Source organism: Boleophthalmus pectinirostris, unplaced genomic scaffold (assembly GCF_026225935.1).
Source record: "Boleophthalmus pectinirostris isolate CB_2022bp ecotype Guang Dong unplaced genomic scaffold, ASM2622593v1 HiC_scaffold_13, whole genome shotgun sequence".
Lineage (NCBI taxonomy): Eukaryota > Metazoa > Chordata > Actinopteri > Gobiiformes > Gobiidae > Boleophthalmus > Boleophthalmus pectinirostris.
Window position 1 is genome coordinate 27,574,148 of NW_026571036.1, and position 17,209 is coordinate 27,591,356.

At 41.2% G+C, this 17,209-nt stretch overlaps 1 protein-coding gene across 1 annotated transcript in view; it reads right to left on the reverse strand.

The window, feature by feature from the left end:
- Positions 1–17,209, reverse strand: part of LOC110154500 (kelch-like protein 29) — a 798,906-nt gene that overhangs the window by 480,465 nt on the left and 301,232 nt on the right. Inside the window, exons 4-5 of the mRNA XM_055149662.1 lie at positions 10,930–11,000; positions 9,361–9,362 (exon numbers count right to left, since the gene is read on the reverse strand). Of these exons, the coding sequence (XP_055005637.1) occupies positions 9,361–9,362; positions 10,930–11,000 (73 nt within the window). The remainder of the gene's footprint in view (positions 1–9,360; positions 9,363–10,929; positions 11,001–17,209) is intronic.

Below are 17,209 nucleotides of genomic sequence, written 5' to 3' on the forward strand. Positions count from 1 at the left end.
CAGCTGCTACTTCAGCCTAAACCTCCACACAAGAAATGACGAGGAGAGAGTCAAAGAGCGAACACATGGATTTATTAAAATGGGACACAACGACAGACCCACCGCTGGGACCCGGGGCTGTCGCTACTGCTGCTGGACTCGGGACAGTCGCCGCCGGGACCCGGGACAGTCGCTGCCGGGCCGGGGCTCTCGCTGCTGCCGCCGGGGCCAGGGCAGTCGCTCGTTGCTCTATTCGCCTTTGGCCGCTCGTTTCTGGGTGTAAAAGTTTGACCTGAGCATAGCGCGCAGAGGCATAATTCTACCTGGTGTCCTGGTGCTGATATGGACTGACCGTAACTTTCACATTTAAGTGGGAAGTGGGATTAAGACTAATTTTAAAACCGCTCGTGCACTCGGCTCCTGGACCTCGCGTCACGGACCAGACTGGACCAGGATTTGGACCAGTTTCATCTCTTCATATTGGACAATAAACTTTTGGAGACAGAACCAGTGGGACAGTGGATAGAGGAAACACTCTGCTTCAGTCTCTGGAGAAGGTAAGAGGCTGGTTTTCATTAGTTTGCTACAAATCTGAACTTGGAGCCTCACAGGTAAATAGTGTTATAGTGTTAATAGTTAAATAGTGTTATAGTGTTAATAGTTAAAGTTATAGTTTATAGTTAAATAGTTATAGTGTTAATAGTTAAATAGTGTTATAGTGTTATAGTTAAATAGTGTTATAGTTAAATAGTGCGTAAATGAGCTCGTGTGTGAGATGGAGCTGCTCTGGTTGTTCTGTCATGTGCTGTAGAAGCGGCATCTGTGTTCATGTTGTGATCGTAGCCTCTTATTGTAGTTTTGTTGACGTTGTTGGGTCTGGGTGTGAGCGGCGTGTTATGTTGTGTTGTTGTGTAAAGTTTGCGCGTGGCTGTTCATTGTGCTCAGATCCATATTGTTCAGCCACTAGTAACCAAAATGTCTGTTTCTGGTATTTCTTATAATACTATAGACTAGATATATAATACATATATTATTCATAATATATATTTATAAATTTGGCCTTGGTGGTGCCCCTCCCAAAAATGATACCATCAGCTGCCACCTGGTTCAGTCCTGGTTCAGGACAGTAGTGCAGATATCATGAGCCTCTGCAGGTTGTTTTCACCATTGCCAATAGCTCCGGTTTCACATTTAAGTTAGTTATTTTATATTTGTTATTTTTTATATCTCTTTTATGTCAGGAGAAGTGTGTGGACAGCATACCCTCATGTACCACGCTCACTACAGCCCTGGTGCTGCCCGATGCGTGGCCATTTCTAGTTCAGAGGTGTTTTTGACGAGAGGCTGTTGTTTAATGTTTACAACCAGTGGCCTTATTGTTTTTTAATAAACCTCAACCTTTTATTATTGTCTTGTGTGCGTATCGTCTACCACACAACCTCAACAACTACTGCAGCTAATAATAATAATATTAATATAATAAAGATAATAATAACAACAACAACACATAATTAGCCTAATACTGTTAAATAAAAAGGTGTTTGATAGCGTCTCTGCTGTGTGTGACTCCACCGTGTTAAAATATTTCTCAAATGGCAGTGCCCCCCCTGCTGGTGACCCACGCCCCTCCAGTAGATGTGCTCTGACGCCGACTCTGAAGTTGAGTTTTGGTTTAGTCCTGTCTTAGTTTTGTTTTGGTCCTGGTTGAGTATTAGTTTAGTCCTAATTTAGTCACAGTTAAGTTCTGGTTTACTCCTGGTTGAGTTTTGGTTTAGTCCTAGTTGAGTTTTTGGTTTAGTTTTGGTTTAGTCCTGGTTTAGTTCTGGTTTAGTCCTAGTTGAGTTTGGGTTTAGTCCTACTTTAGTCCTGGTTTGGTCCTGGCTGAGTATTGGTTTAGTCCTGGTTTAGTTCTGGTTGAGTTTTGGTTTAGTCTTAGTTGAGTTCTTGTTTAGTCCTGGTTTGGTCATGTTTTATTCTTGGTCTAGTCTTGGTCTAGTCGTGGTCTAGTCCTGCTTTAGTCCTGGTCTGGTCCTGGTTTAGTCCTGGTTTTATCCTCATTTCGTGCAACGTTAATCCTTTGAGAAAATACCGTTGAGTCCTGCAGTTGCGGTACAGTCCTGGCTTCGTTTTTGGTTAGGTTGAGTCTTCGTTTAGTCCAAGAGGATTGACAGAGGGGAGAGAGAGTGGATTTACAGCAATAACTCCAGAGACAGGAAAGCCAAAACAACGCAGGATAGTATAGAAAAGATCACGGCTTATTTTTAGACGCGCTGAAGTAAATTATTATATACAGTACGATAGAAATATGGAACCACTGGGAAATTCCGAACCCTCAAGAGAAATGGAGTGTAGTCTATAAAAGTACTTCAGTATTTGTGTAACAGTCGACTTCATAGTGCCGTGTACATTTGAATATATGGATCTGTCCACTGTAAGGCTGTGTTTACATTAAGTCTTATGAATAAAACATGGTGCTCGGCGGACTGAGATGTTACAATTCTGAAAAGCAAATATGACACGCAGGAAAAGACAAAATATATATAAGGACATGTTTGCTGAATAAATGTGCTTTGATAAACTGTTTGTGTAGTTCTAATGAAAATCCCGCATCTGTAAAGGGTCAGGAGGGTCAGAAGAATAAATTCACATTATCAGTCTGGGACGGGTCTTCGCTGAAAGAGATCGGAAAACTCGGAGCGTCACGGCGGCTGTTTTGAATCTGATTTGGTCGAAGCGTCACAACAGCGAAGGAAGACAGAAAATCAAACTTTAGTTGCATCCAATTGAGAGGAAAGCACAGACATTTTCCCCTGTCCTCAAATGCACAAAGCTTTTACCTTCTGCATGTTTTTCACAAACTAAACAGTCTGTGCTGAGGCGAAAATAGGCTGAAGTACGACTGGGGCATAGAACTCTGAAGGTGAGCCCAAGCCGTCGTCGTTTTGTTTTCACTTTGACATACCTTCAATACGACATGTCTCTATTTAAACATGATGGTTTTCTGACACTTTTTAGAATTACTGTTCCGACACGTCACATACGGTGTTCTCCACAGATCTCCTACATGACGAAATGAATGAAGGACAAAAGGCCCATGCAGCCTCCATTTTAGATTTGATTTACCTGGTTAGTTTGGTTAGTTTGGGTGCTTCCACTTTAGCTCTGCTCTTTTTCAAAATGCATGACGGTTTTCGATGGAGATCAGTTAAAGGTTGTATAGAGGATTTTCCAAGGAACGAGAAATCCAGCGACTGTTTGTCCTTTTTCAAATGTTGCGCATGCGTGAAACCACCCCCCCTCCCCTACAGCTCCTACGTAGAAACGCCTCCTCCCGCCTCCTCCTTTACGCCAGAAACAGGTTTGTTTACAGCCGGTGCTGCACATGACTTGTAAACAACTAAACTACAGTGTTGGTTAGGCAAGACGGAGAAGTGAGGAGCGGGGGGAGGGGGTGTGCGGACATTTCGTTCGCGGACGAGAAGTGAGGAGCAGGGAGAAGAGCGGAGCAGGGAGCAGGGAGAGGAGGAGAGGAGAGAGGGAGAGGGGTGCGTGGAGATTCCGTGCCCGGAGAAGTGAGGAGCAGGGGGAAGAGCGGATCGGGCAGAGGGAGAGAGAGAGCAGGAAAGGGGAGCAGAGAAGGTGCGCGGAGATTCCAGTGCGAATGAACTAGCTTACAACACGCAGCAGCAAGCGGACTCTTTCTTTGCCTTGAAAATTACGTTTTCAGACATAGGATATCGCTTTCGTGTCCTGAAAAACGTTTGTCTCGCTCTTGGAAATAAAGTACGTTTTCATAATAAGCAGAAGTTTCCTGTCCAGGAGTAATTTGTGGACCAGTGCGTCAGTCTTTAGACCCTGCGTCTGCTTCAGTCGCGCCATCGCTGGAATGAATCTTCAAGAATCACCTTAGTTTGGCTTCGCTGCTTTTCCCCTTGTCTTCTTCTTTCAGCGACCTCAAAAACGGACTTTCTTTTGCGGCGAACTGCTCCTGGATTCTTGTCGCCATTGCAACAAACTTTGTGCTAACTGCGAGGAAGATATAGGTCAAAAAAAGCCGCTAAGAACTGTTGCGTTGGTGGAGTAAACAGCGTCTGTGCGGCTTGCGTCTGTGGACTGTGTGACAGGCGTACGTAAACCACGTACCGGCGGCGCGCAGGCAAGTCAGTTACGCTAGAAACGTAGGGAGATTGATTGACAGCCTGTCAGCTAACAGATAACGAGGCAGTGTCGTTATCTATTGGCAAATGTTTAGCCCCACCACGTCCAGAGTTGATGAATTTTTATTCTCTTTTTTTTTGGTCATCATAATTACAAGGCTACTGCACCTCTATAATGCTATCATTGACAACTTGAAACAAAAAAAATCCTCCATACAACCTTTAAGACATTTTCCCACTGTCACTGCCAAAGTATTCTCTGATCAAGAGCTTTACACCGGCCCAAGCATCTTATGATATATGGGAGCGCAAACTATAATAGGCTATCACATTAATATTATTCATGTTGAAAATAGTAAAGTGCTGCTACTCCAAAGTCAAAGTAGTGGAACGCTTGAAAAATAATGTTTATGCTGCTACTCCGACAGTTAGACGTCAATGTCTAAATAGCAGCATGTACCCGTTTTCAGTGGCCTGTGCTTATTGGCGCATGGGCCCAAAAATAATTTTCTCTTCCGCATCACTTCCTCAATACAGGAGAACTTCTCCCACCCGTGTGACGTTTGTAACATGCACAGTGTGGGGTGTTTGGACCAATCAGAGCAAAAGCTGCTAGTGTGGGCTCAGCGGCATACAAAGATCACTTTTAGGCACTTTGAGGATTTAACATTTTTAAAAGTTTGTGTTGTGAAAATAGAAAAGAATCCTTACAAAAAAAAAGTGCACTCTGGAAGATTTTTTTGGGAGAATTTTTTCTAGGTCTAAACTCTTAGGAGCTGCAGTACCTGGAGCGGCCACTAGTTGGTCTGGAGCCGGGACAGAGAGGGAATGTCTTATCCAGTTTTTATTATAGATCCATGGTCTGTGGGCATCGCTGTGTTTTTTTTTTTTTTTTTTTTTTTTTTCGTTTGGGCACTTTCCCTTTGGCTCCACCCAAACCTTAATGCTGCGACGTGATTGGTCCACCTTTCTGCTTAACTCTACATCAGATTCCCCACATTCCTCTCCCTTGATCCCCTGATCTCCTTCCATCCACCTGTTGTGCAATATTTAATACAATGCAATATTTTGATATTATAATACAGTGCAATATTTGACTGATTTAATACAATGCAATATCTTGACTCAGTGCAATATTTAATACAGTGCAATATTTCAACTGAGTGCAATATTCAGTACTGTGCAATATCTTGACTGAGTGCAATATTTAATACAATGCAATATCTTGACTCAGTGCAATATTTAATACAGTGCAATATTTCAACTGAGTGCAATATTCAGTACTGTGCAATATCTTGACTGAGTGCAATATTTAATACAGTGCAATATCTTGCTTAACTGAGTGTTTAAATCTTGGGTTTGCTTTTAATCTTGTTGTGCACGTGTGTAATGTGGATTGCACATGTGTATAGTCACAATAAAAGGCATTCTATTCCATTATCACCAGAATCCATCTGTTACAAATGACTCACCTCATTCTCTGTGTGTGCAATTCAATTCAACTCTTTCTAAAAATCCTCAAATAGCATACACTTCTGTTTGGACAATTTCTATGTCTTATGCGATCCTAAACACTTATAGTTTTCGGCGGAAACAACCACACTAGTTGCCGCTGATGTAAACAATATGCTGAGGTGTGTGAAATAAAAGAACTCTCAACACAAGTATAACACATCGAGTAAATAAACGCCTTTGCAGAAAATGAGTGGAAAAGAACAAAACGCAATATATAATTTCACAAAAGAAAATGAAAAAAGTTGTAAGCGATAACCCGACACCAGTGTTCTGAAGTCCCCTGAGCTCTTGTTTGCTCACTATTTTGGCTCTCGGTGTTTGAGTGTGTGAAATGCTATCAGGCGTGCGCAGGCTGATGAAAAACACAGGGTCGATCACAGCTGGACCTTGGCGTTATATTGGCTGCTCTGTCTGCGGTTTGGTTCTAACAAGTGGTCAGGGAGAGGCCAGAGGAGAGACCGAGCGCACCCGCCCCCCCCTGCTCCCTGCTCCAGACTCCAGTTAATAGAAAAGACCTGGCGGAGCAGCTCCTCTCGTCCTCTCCGCGCCGACACCCAAATGCAACGCTCCCTCCGCAGATTCCATTATCCCGGAGCTGACCTGGGTCCACTTCAGCAGCTCGGAGTTACACGGGACCACGGCGGAGCGAGGAGACCGAGGGGTAAATGTGCGGTTATGCATATCACTGCGAGTTGGTTTGAGGATAGAAATGGAAGAGAAATGTAACTTTTAGTCAGTTTTAATCCAAATCCGCTCCACTTTTTTTTCTTTAAAGATCCTATATTACGCAAAATTGACTCTTGCGAGGTTTGAGCCATGTGAGAATGTTGTTACATCATCAAAAAATATCTAGTGAAGGTGCACGGAACACTTCCTGTATTACCACGACATCACGAAGTGGAACAGAGTGTTTTTTATTTGACAGACGAACTCCCAGGTAAGTTTTTAACGAGGAAACAACATTACAACATAGATCAGAAAATAGTATTGTGGCGAGGTTCTATTAAAAACTCAGGCGAGATCGGATTTCCAAGGGCAGGTGGATTTATTGTGTTAGTGTGCGAAGTGCCAAAAAATCCCAAGACAGTGCAAAAAATATTTACAGTGAGCAAAATGTCCAGTAAGTATCTACAACAACAGAAACTTTAACTCAGGTTCCCTTTAAGTCCAACTTTATACAGCAATATGAGGCCTTTAATACTCTATTTAGAATATTTTAGTTACAAAACAAAACAAAAAATTATAATATTACACAATTGAGTCCTTTTTTTGTCAAAATGAACTCATATTAGAACTTCATTAGTCTGAAACTTCATCTAGAAGTATTGTCCAGTTCACCCAAGCACACTTACATGCACACACACACCAACATTAATATCAAGGAAAGTGTGTAGCTCATGGACACAACAGCAGTATGTATATAAGTACATATCCTTCTTTTTTGTTGTTGTTATTGTTGATGGTTTAGTTTTACCATGCTCAAACAAATAAATGAATGAATGAATGAAGATATGTAGTGCTAGAACGGCTACTGAGCTTTTATTATACTTAATATACAGTGTAATCCCTCCATCTGGTCTGGAAAGTTATGGAAATATTTCAGATTCAAATTTAGAAAAACAGAACAGCATAATGACCATCGTAACCACTCAGTTATCTTTTGTGTTAGATTTGATTTAACTCATTTCTTAAAGGTCCTATATTTTACAAAATGGACTCGTGAGCCTTAAGGGCTGCCACACACCACAGGATTTCTTGGTTTTAAGTCGGGTTTACACTGTGCGATTTTTGTCCCTTTTTGAGTCTGTTTTTGGGAGTTTTGGCTCAATCGTCTGTCGTGCTTCGTGTAGTAAACATGGACCAATTAATACCTCATGACCAGCTCCCGACTGGCAATAGGAGGTCTCAAGAATATCAAACCTGTTTGAAATCCAGTCGCCTCTCGTGAGAGTTTCGCTCTGTTAAAGTAGTTCCACAAGCTGTGAACTTTTAAACCCTGTGATTTGGTCATGCAGTTTGAGCTGAGGCTGAGTGAAACGATCGAAAATATTGCACAGTGTATGTCTGGCATGAAACATTTTTAAACATGCAACAAAAAGCGCACACCATAGACACAAAGAGAAACTGAAGAGATTTTAAATCTTTCATTGCAAAGACTGCAGCGGGATATGACCACAGGATATAAAGTTGTGATTGTGTTTCCTGTCTACAGTAAAACCACTCGCTCTGAGACTCTCAAGTGTTCAAAGATCAGAGCTCTGCACTTCTAGTTTAGATCCAAGTCAAAACTGTGTTATTATTTGTGAACTGTGGTGCAAAACTCCAGATACATAATTTTTAAAGCATAAAAGATTGGAGATAAAGTGCACAGGAAGTAGAGTTGCAATGGCTAATCTGCAGCTTCACCTCAATCTGTGCGCTGTGTGGATGTAAACAGACACACGTGAGGAACTACTCCCACCTTTTTACTTCTAAAGAACTCTTCAAACTGGATTAATTTTGCAGTTTTGTGGACTGGATGTCAATACCTGAGGACAATTTCTATGGATAATATGGATGAGATGCTGCAGTTTAATTTTACAACTTTACAAGAGGTGAGTAATAATTATTTTCACTACACTGAGTTTGTATCTTGCACCTGTGTGTCCGTAACTCTGTTTGCCCCTGACGCTCTGTTTTATTGGCTTTTACCGTATAAGATATGAAGCTCAGAGTCACACTGATACCACACAAACACACACGAGGAACGCAGCGGCTTCATAATCGCACACGGACACACAAAGCCGGGTCACACCTCCCTCTTCAGCTTTGTATATTTCAATTTCATTTCATATTTCATTGACGTCATTGAAAACATGAATTAATTCAGTTGGATATCGCGCCATTTCAGCCCCGTAACCATTGGCTCCCCCGTTCTATAACCAGACCTATAACTAAGCCAGATCACGGAATCACCGGAGACACAGATCAATACCGAAAATGATCTGACAGTTTGTTATCGCTGGAGGCCAACGAGGAGAGAAAAAAAGAAGATATCTCAAGGCAAGGACCAAATCGAAGAGAGGGAAGAAAGGGAGAGAGTGGAGTGAAGGGGGGCAGAGGGAGAGAAGGAATGAGACAGGAGGAGTAAGACCCAGAAGAAAGACTCCCAGAAAGCAGACATACAGAGTAGAAAGAGAGAGAGAGAGAGAAAAAAAACAGGTTGTCAAGTGTTTTTGTCCAGAAGAAAAGAAAAATGTGATAGTTTAGTCTGAAAATGCCCCCTCTTTTCCTCTCTCCTCAGACCCTGAAGTCCCCTGAGACCCCACAGAGCCACAGAGCCACAGAGCCACAGAGCCATGGAGGTAAAAGCTGGACTGTTTTCAAGGGGATGAAAAGAATCGCAGCCATTTTGTTTAATAAGGATTTGAGATTAAATGACTCTCAAGTCCGGCTCTCGGCTCTCACTGTCAACTCTGGCTCTCAACTTCGACTCTCACAGCTCACAGCTCTAGCTATCTCACCTCTGGCTCTCAGCTCTCTCAGCTCTGGCTCTCACCTCCAGCTCAGAGACCTCTGGCTCTCTCAGCCCTGGCTTTTTTAGCTCTGGCTCTCTGCTCTTTGGCTCTTGCTCTCTCAGCTCTGGCTCTCAGGTCTTTGGCTTTTCCGCGCTCGGCTCAGCTCTGGCTCTCAGCTCTGACTCTGACTCTCTCAGTTCTGGCTCTCTCACCTCTTTGTCTCCCTCAGCTCCGGCTCTCGACTCTTTGTCTCTCTCAGCTCTTGGTTTCTCTCAGTTCTGGCTCTCTCAGCTCTAACTCTCAGCTCTTTGGCTTTCTGCTCTCGGCTCTCAGCTCCGGCCCTCAGTTCCTTGTCTGTCTCAGCTCTCGTTCTAAATTCTCTGGCTCGCAATTCTGGCTCTCTAAGCTCTGGTTCTCAGCTCTCTGGCCCTCTTAGGTCTGCTCTCTTTGCTCTTAGCTCTCAGCTCTGGCTCTCGGCTCTATGGCACCCTCAGCTCTGGTTCTCAGCTCTCTGGTTCGCAATTCTGGCTCTCTCAGCTCTGGTTCTCGGCTCTATGGCTCTCTATGGCTCGCTCAGCTCTCTGGCTCTCGACTTCCGGCACTCAGCTCTCTGGCTCTCTCCGCTCTGGCTCTCTCCGCTCTGTCTGTCACTGTTGTCATAGTTAAGCACCTACACGCGTTTCCTCCAGCATCATTAAAATCCACCCACACATTTACAAAACAAGGCCAAACAGGAGAGAGCCGAGCGCAGAGACAAAGTCTGGGACGGGTTTATGTTTTATGTTTTAGAGGCCAGACGAGAGGGAACACTTTAAATACAACAACAACAACGGACAATACTGCGACTGGATTATTTTATAAAGACATTCATAATACAAACGACTCATCTGTTTTTGGATACAACTGTTTTTAATACTTTTATGTTTGCTCTTCATCTAAACTGTTTAGTAGTAGCAGTAATAGCAATAGTAGCTGTATTAGTAGCAGTATTAGTATTAGTAGTATTAGTACTAGGAGTAGCAGCAGCGGTGGCACGAGTAGTAGAGGTAGTAGTACTAGTTATCAGTAGTAATAGTAGTTGGCGTAATAGCAGTGGTGGTGGCAGTAGCAGTAGAGTTAGTAGTAGTAGTAGTATCAGTAGTTGTAGTAGTGGCAGTAACAGCAGCGGTGACAGTGGTAGTAGTAGTAGTAGTAGTATCAGTAGTAGTAGTAGTTGCAGAAGTGGCAGTGGGTAGTTGTAGTAGTAGCAGTAGTAGTAGTAGCAGTAGTAGTAGTAGCAGTAGTAGCAGCATTGGCAGTGGTAGTAGCGGTAGTAGTGGTAGTAGTAGTAGATGCAGAAGTGGCAGTGGGAAGTAGTAGTAGTGGTAGTAGTAGTAGCAGCAGTAGTAGCAGTAGCAGTAGCAGTAGCAGCAGCATTGGCAGTGGTAGTAGTGGTAATAGTAGTAGTAGTAGTAGTAGTAGTAGTAGCAGCAGTGGTGGCAGTAGTAGTAGAGGTAGTAGTACTAGTATCAGCAGAAGTAGTAATTGGAGTAATAGCAGTGGTGGCAGTGTAGTAGTAGTAGTAGTAGTAGTAATAGTATCAGTAGTAGTATCAGTAGTAGTAGCTGCAGTAACAGCAGCGGTGCCAGTGGTGGTGGTATTAGTAGTAGTAGTAGTAGTAGTAGTAGTAGTAGTAGTGGTAGTAGTAGTAGTAGCAGTAACAGCAGAGGTGCCAGTGGTGGTAGTAGTAGTAGTAGTAGTAGTAGCAGTAGCAGTAGTAACAGTAGTAGTAGTAATAGTACTAGTAGTAGCAGAAGTAGCAGTGGCAGAGATAGTAGTAGTAGTAGTAGTAGTAGTAGTAGTAGTAGTAGGTCTAGTATCAGAAACTTCAAGGTCAGGGGGTGAGTTCATTACGTCTAATTGTTTTATTTCAGCCTTTTTATAAATAACTTCATTTACATTTTTCTGGACAAACCCAAACACACACAGTCGTCAGCCGCCTGTCCCCAAACCTGAACTGGACACATTACAGTGGACAGGACACTGGCTGACATTTCCCCAGCATTTTATTTGCTCTGCCTGCTCCTCCCTGGCCTCCCATTATCACCGAGCAGCAGACAGGATCCTCCAACTCCACAAAAATAAAACACACAACACACACACACACACACACACTAAGACTAAATAAATAATTCTCGCTCTGCCAGACCGTTCTGTTTGGTGTCCGGGCGACTGGGGACATGCGTTTGACAGCAGCATACAGCCGGCCTTCACTGTATGGGACGAGTGTGACGCTAAAACTAACACAAAGACTTAATGTTATGCAGGAATCCACCTTGACACGGCGTTCTGTTAGGCCACCTGTCCACGGGCCGAGAGCCGCGAGCCGTTTGAATAATGTATCACATCTACAAACATCAAATATGACTTGTTGTGTTCAATGTAACGGAATACAATTATAGGAGAAACTTTATTTGTCTCACAACAGGGGGAAGTAGGACACAGTAGAGGACGAGATAAAAAAAAACGGCAGGATTAGTAGAGTAGTGCGGGTTAATACGGACATTTGGTGACAGTTTTTCAATGTAAAGTGAATAGACGCATCAAGAATCTCGGACTTCCGGTCATTGCGCAATCCATACTGGGAAGGATTTTACGAAAAAGTGAGCATCAAATCGCTTTTCCCAGTGGGATGCGTCTATTGACAAAGCCGATCTTTTCAAGTCTTTTGAACCATATCACTTTTGTTTCTGGTTCTGATATTGTCATATTTTAGTTTGGGGATTCGGACATCGTAATTGTGTGGTTGTTGGATCCTAACAGCGGAAAATGGCTTGAAAAATTTGTTTGCGAACTCCAAAAATGCAAAAGGGAATCAGATGTGTGTGAATATCAGAACCAGAAACAAAAGTGATATGGTTCAAAGGACTAGAAAAGATCGGCTTTGTCTATTGACAAACTGGGAAAACAAAAATCCTTCCCAGTATCTATTGTGCAATGACAGGAAGACCGACATTCTTGATGCGTGTATTGGAGCCAGAGTCGATGGAACCGGAAGTGCCCCCACGATCACTTCCATAGTACCAGAAGAATTAAAGTATCAAAACAAGAGGTTAAAAAAATTAAAAAGGAGGTTAAACTGTTTGGAATTTCAGAGTGATGATAAACAAGAAACACAATATTCTAACTTTTAAATAATGTAAAGTCGTTAAAATGTTGTCTATAACTGGAAGGGAATTTATACAAATAAGATACTAAGAAGAAGAAAAAAATAATCTAAATACAGTAAAACGTAAGATTACACTCTAAGAAATGTAATATTAGATTTAATTAAAAATGTTTTGTCGTCTGATTTTACACAAACATGTTGTTTGTTGAAATGTTGTCAGTTAAATATAACACTTGGTTATGACTCAATTCAAAGCAATAATGTGAATTAATTCCAAAGTAAAACTGTTGACTACACAAAGCTCTCTTGTACCAATTAACAATATTGTTTTTTGAATTTCAACATTATTATCCTCATTTTAATTATTAAGTTTGTATAAAATTACAACCAATCTCTAGATTAAATGAACTATGTTGGAATTACAAACAAAAACAAATAGTTTCTATAGTTTTATTGCAAATATACTGCAACAACTTTGTCAACAGTTCAGTAAAGCACATGTAACAAACACTTGTGCTGTATATTTAGTACTTGATGTACTTGAAGTCTGATGACTCTGATTTAATTTGAAAGTTGTTTTATTTTTTTTAGTACAATTACATTTTTGTTTACATCCATCACATATGATTATTATGATTTTTCTTATGATTATTGTTTAAAAGAAAACTACTCTCATTTAATGTCATACTGAAAGAAAATCAAATTGCCCAATTGGTTGGGGGGGGGGCCTCCAGGTTTGGGGGCCCTTGGTAGTCGCCTTCTTTTGCCTAATGGTAGCGCCGCCTCTGCTTTTTACCTTAAATTCAGTAAAGATGAGCAATTCCAGGGCTGATCCAAATGATTCTAGTTTAAAAACACAGTGGAGCACTTCCTGTATTACCACATTTTCTGTTTGAGAGAAGAACTCCTAAATGTGCAGGGTTTGTGAATGAAACCAAACACAACTCCAGGTGTGTTTGTGATGAGGAAACAACATTAGAACAAACTGTAGATCAGAAAATGGAGAAACATGGTCCTTTAAACAATACACTTCAGTTTGTATTATTTACGTATACATGAGTCTATATTTATGTGTATTGTATTAAAGAGGATGTCATGCAGTTCAGAGTGATCCTTTCGCCTGAGCCTGTGCCCTCTGTGCCCTCTGTGCCCTCTGTGCCCCCGCTGCCATTAAACACCATCTGCTGTGTACAGAGGGCACCATGACGCACCAGCACCGTCCAACTGCACCTTCTAAACACGCTCCCAGCTCACTGTTTACCACCGCCTTTACTCAACCACCTCTTCTAGCTCTCTCTGTCTTTCTCTCTGTCTGGTTTCGGAGGTGCTGGTGTCTGTGAGCGAGAGCCGACTCATATTTGGACCTGTGTTTTTGTAAATAGTGCACTTTAAATGGTTTGTATATGTAAGGTTCATACATGAGTCATTTTTAAAGTAAATCGCATGAGGTGTCGACAAAACTGAATCCAAAATGTTAACGGACACAAAAAGTGTCTCTTACTGTGTCTCCTAACTCTCTGTCTTTCTTTACTCTCTTTCTGTCTCCTACTCTCTCTCTGTCTCTCTCTCTGTCTTTTATTAAACTTCTCTCTCTGTCTCCTACTCTCTCTCTCTGTCTCCTACTCTCTCTCTGTCTCCTACTCTCTCTCTGTGTCTCTACTCTCTCTCTCTGTCTCCTACTCTCTCTCTGTTCCTCTGTCTCTACTCTTTCTGTCTTTTTTTTCTTCACTCTCATGTCTCTGTCTCTACTCTCTCTGTTCCTCTCTCTCTGTCTCCTACTGTCTCTACTCTCTCCTCTCTCCTCTGTCCTTTTACTCTCTCTTCTCCTCTCGTCTCCTCTCTCTCTGTCTCCACCTCTGTCTCTGTCTCTCTCTCCTACTCTCTCTCTGTCTACTCTCTCTCTCTGTCTCCTACTCTCTCTCTCTCTCTCTGTCTTTCTCTCTTGTCCTACTCTCTCTCTGTCTCCTCTCTCTCTCTGTTCCTACTCTCTCTCTCTGTCTCCTACTCCTCTCTCTCCTCTCTCTCTCTCTGTCTCCTACTCTCTCTCTCTGTCTCCTACTCTCTCTCTGTCTCCTACTCTCTCTCTCTGTCTCTCCTCTCTCCTCTCTCTCTGTCTCTTTCTCTCTCTCGTCTCCTACACTCACTCTGACAGTCCCCCCCCCCCCCCCCCCGTCTCCTACTCCCTCTCTGTCTGTCTCTATCTCTCCCCTTCTCTCTCTCCCTCTGTCTCATACTCCCTCTCTCTGTCTGTCTTCCTCTGTCTGTCTCACTCTCTCTCTCTCTGTCTCCTACACTCACGCTCTGAGCTTCTCTTTTTCACTCCCCCCCTTCTCTCTGTCTGTTTCTCTCTCTCTCTTTCTCTCTCTTTGTCTCCTACTCCCCCCTCTCTCTGTCTTTCTCTGTCTCTCCCCCTTTGTCTTTCTGTCTCCTACTCTCACTCTTTGTCTGTCTTTTTCTGTGTCTCTCTTCTTCCTCCTCTCTCTCTCTCTCTCTTCATCTCTCTAGGTTAGTGCTTCAGTTCAATCCTGTTAGAGCACATGGCAGGACCACAGCTTGTGCAGAAACTCTCAGCGTGAGCAGGCCCGTGTATCGTCCGTGTGGTCCGAGGAGGGAGAGGAGGAAAGCTCTATAGGAGATCCGGCTCTTTTATTGTGAGAATCAAGTCTTTTGGATCGGGTCACCTCGAAGATCCGCTCAATAAACCATGTTACAATGTTTTTACCTCCTCAAACACAGACCTGAACTTTTGTGTTTTGTGTCATCCACATGTTTTAGTGACCTTTTATTATGAGTCTGACTACATCTCCAAAGCTCATAACGCTCTGTTCCACCTTGTGATGTCATGAAGTGGTAGTTTTTTTGATTGATGGATTTGTTTTTTTATTTTGAGTTTGTGCCAAGAGAGAAACAATAATCATACACAAACTACATCTACCTTATAAACAACAACAAAAGCACATTTCTAAAAGGAGAAAAAAAAAAAAAAAATATATATATATATATATATATATATATATATTATATATATATATTGTGTGTGTGTGTTGTATATATTAACCCATCCCTGTTCATGACAAGTAAAAAAAAAAAAAAGTGGTTTCTTATGTACCTTGATCATGGAACTTTACAAATATCTAAATATAGTAAAATAAATTTCATTCTATGGTCGGAGAAACTAATATTAAAGAATAATGATAAAGACGGCACAGAAGTTTATCATTTATGATCGTATCAAAATAATCAAAATGAGAATGAAGAATGTAAGGATTTTTTTTGTTTGTTTACATTTATGATTGTACAAACTAATAATGTTAACGGAGGCACACAATTTTGTCTTTTATGATCGTATAAAATAAACCACAATGAGAATGAAAAAATTTAAGGATTTTTTTTGTTTTGTTTCCATTTATACCTGGACCTGGACCTGGACTAGTACAAACTAATACTAATGACAAAGACGAAACAAAGATTTATTGTTTATGATCGTGCAAATAAGCAAAATGAGAATGAAAAATGTAAAGATCTTTTTTTTTTTGTGTGTTTATTGTTTTTGTACAGAAATTGTGATCAAAATAACCAGAATGAAAAATGTAAAATGACAAACTAAAAAAATGTTACATTTTTTTTTGATTGTAGCAAAATAACCCACAATGAGAATGAAAAAAATTGAAAATTTTTGTTGTTGTTTTTTGTCGTATAAGCTAAAAAAAATGTCAAAGAAGACACAAAATTTATTGTTTTGATCGTAAAATAAAAGGGTCAAGTTAAAGAAAAGCATGTGTTTGGTTAATCGACATGTTTTACTTGTAAAATCAATGGATCTTTTAGGTATTTCTTTAAGATTTGATTTTTATATTGTTTTTTGAAGTGCACCAAGTTAGTAAAAGCTTTGTTTTGGTTGTCTAAACTATTCCATAAATTTACTGAACGCCTGGTAACACACACACTTTTGAGAATGACTCAAGATAATTTGTTTTTTTGACCTCTAATGTTGTTTTTGAATTCATTTGTGAAGAACAGTTTTCAGCTACCTTTACTTCAGTAGAGATTGGCAATTCCAGCACTGAAATGATCTAGATTTTAAGTTTTTTTTATAGGTTTAAGATTCTACTCAATGTGGATCTGTTTGAGAAAGGAACTCAGCCTAAATATACATGTGGGAATGAAACGAAAACACAGCTCCAGCTCTGTTTGCGATGAGGAAACAACATTAGAACATAGATCAGATCAATGCTTTAAACCAGGGGTGTCAAACTCATTTTGGTTCGGGGGTCGTATCCAACCTACTTTGATCCCAAAGGGGCCGGATCAGAAAACTCATGACATATAAACCCCAAAAATAGCAATAAGTTCAAATATTTGTGCAGAGAAACGCAAATCTATTACAGAAATCTTTTTTACTGATGAACTCTTACTTTTACAAAATATTATAATATCATGAACAACCTGAAACTTTAAGAAAAATGCAATTTCAACACAATGTTTTAACATGAACTTGTATGAAAATAGGAATAAGTCAGTTTTTCTTGGAAAATCCTGCACTCGGCTCCACTTTTCTCATGTTGGACATTTTTCTGATGAGGGTGTCACGGTCAACAGTCAAAACGATCGTCCTTTAAGAGCGTTTGGAAAGAGACAAGTCTTCATTTGTGCTGCTCTGGTGGGAGGGGCCACGTACAGAGACGCTGGAGACGCTGCTACGCTAAGCAGCGCAGAAAATTAAAAATATTTTAATAGAAAATATAAGTAAAATATTTTTAGTAGAAAATCAGCCGAGGGCCAGATTAAAGGTCTTGGAGGGCCAGATCCGGCCCCCGGGCCGTATGTTTGACACCTGTGCTTTAAACTGACAGTGAATGTTTTGAAATTACGATGCCAAATATTTTTTCTAACACTCCACTTCTGTGCTGTTT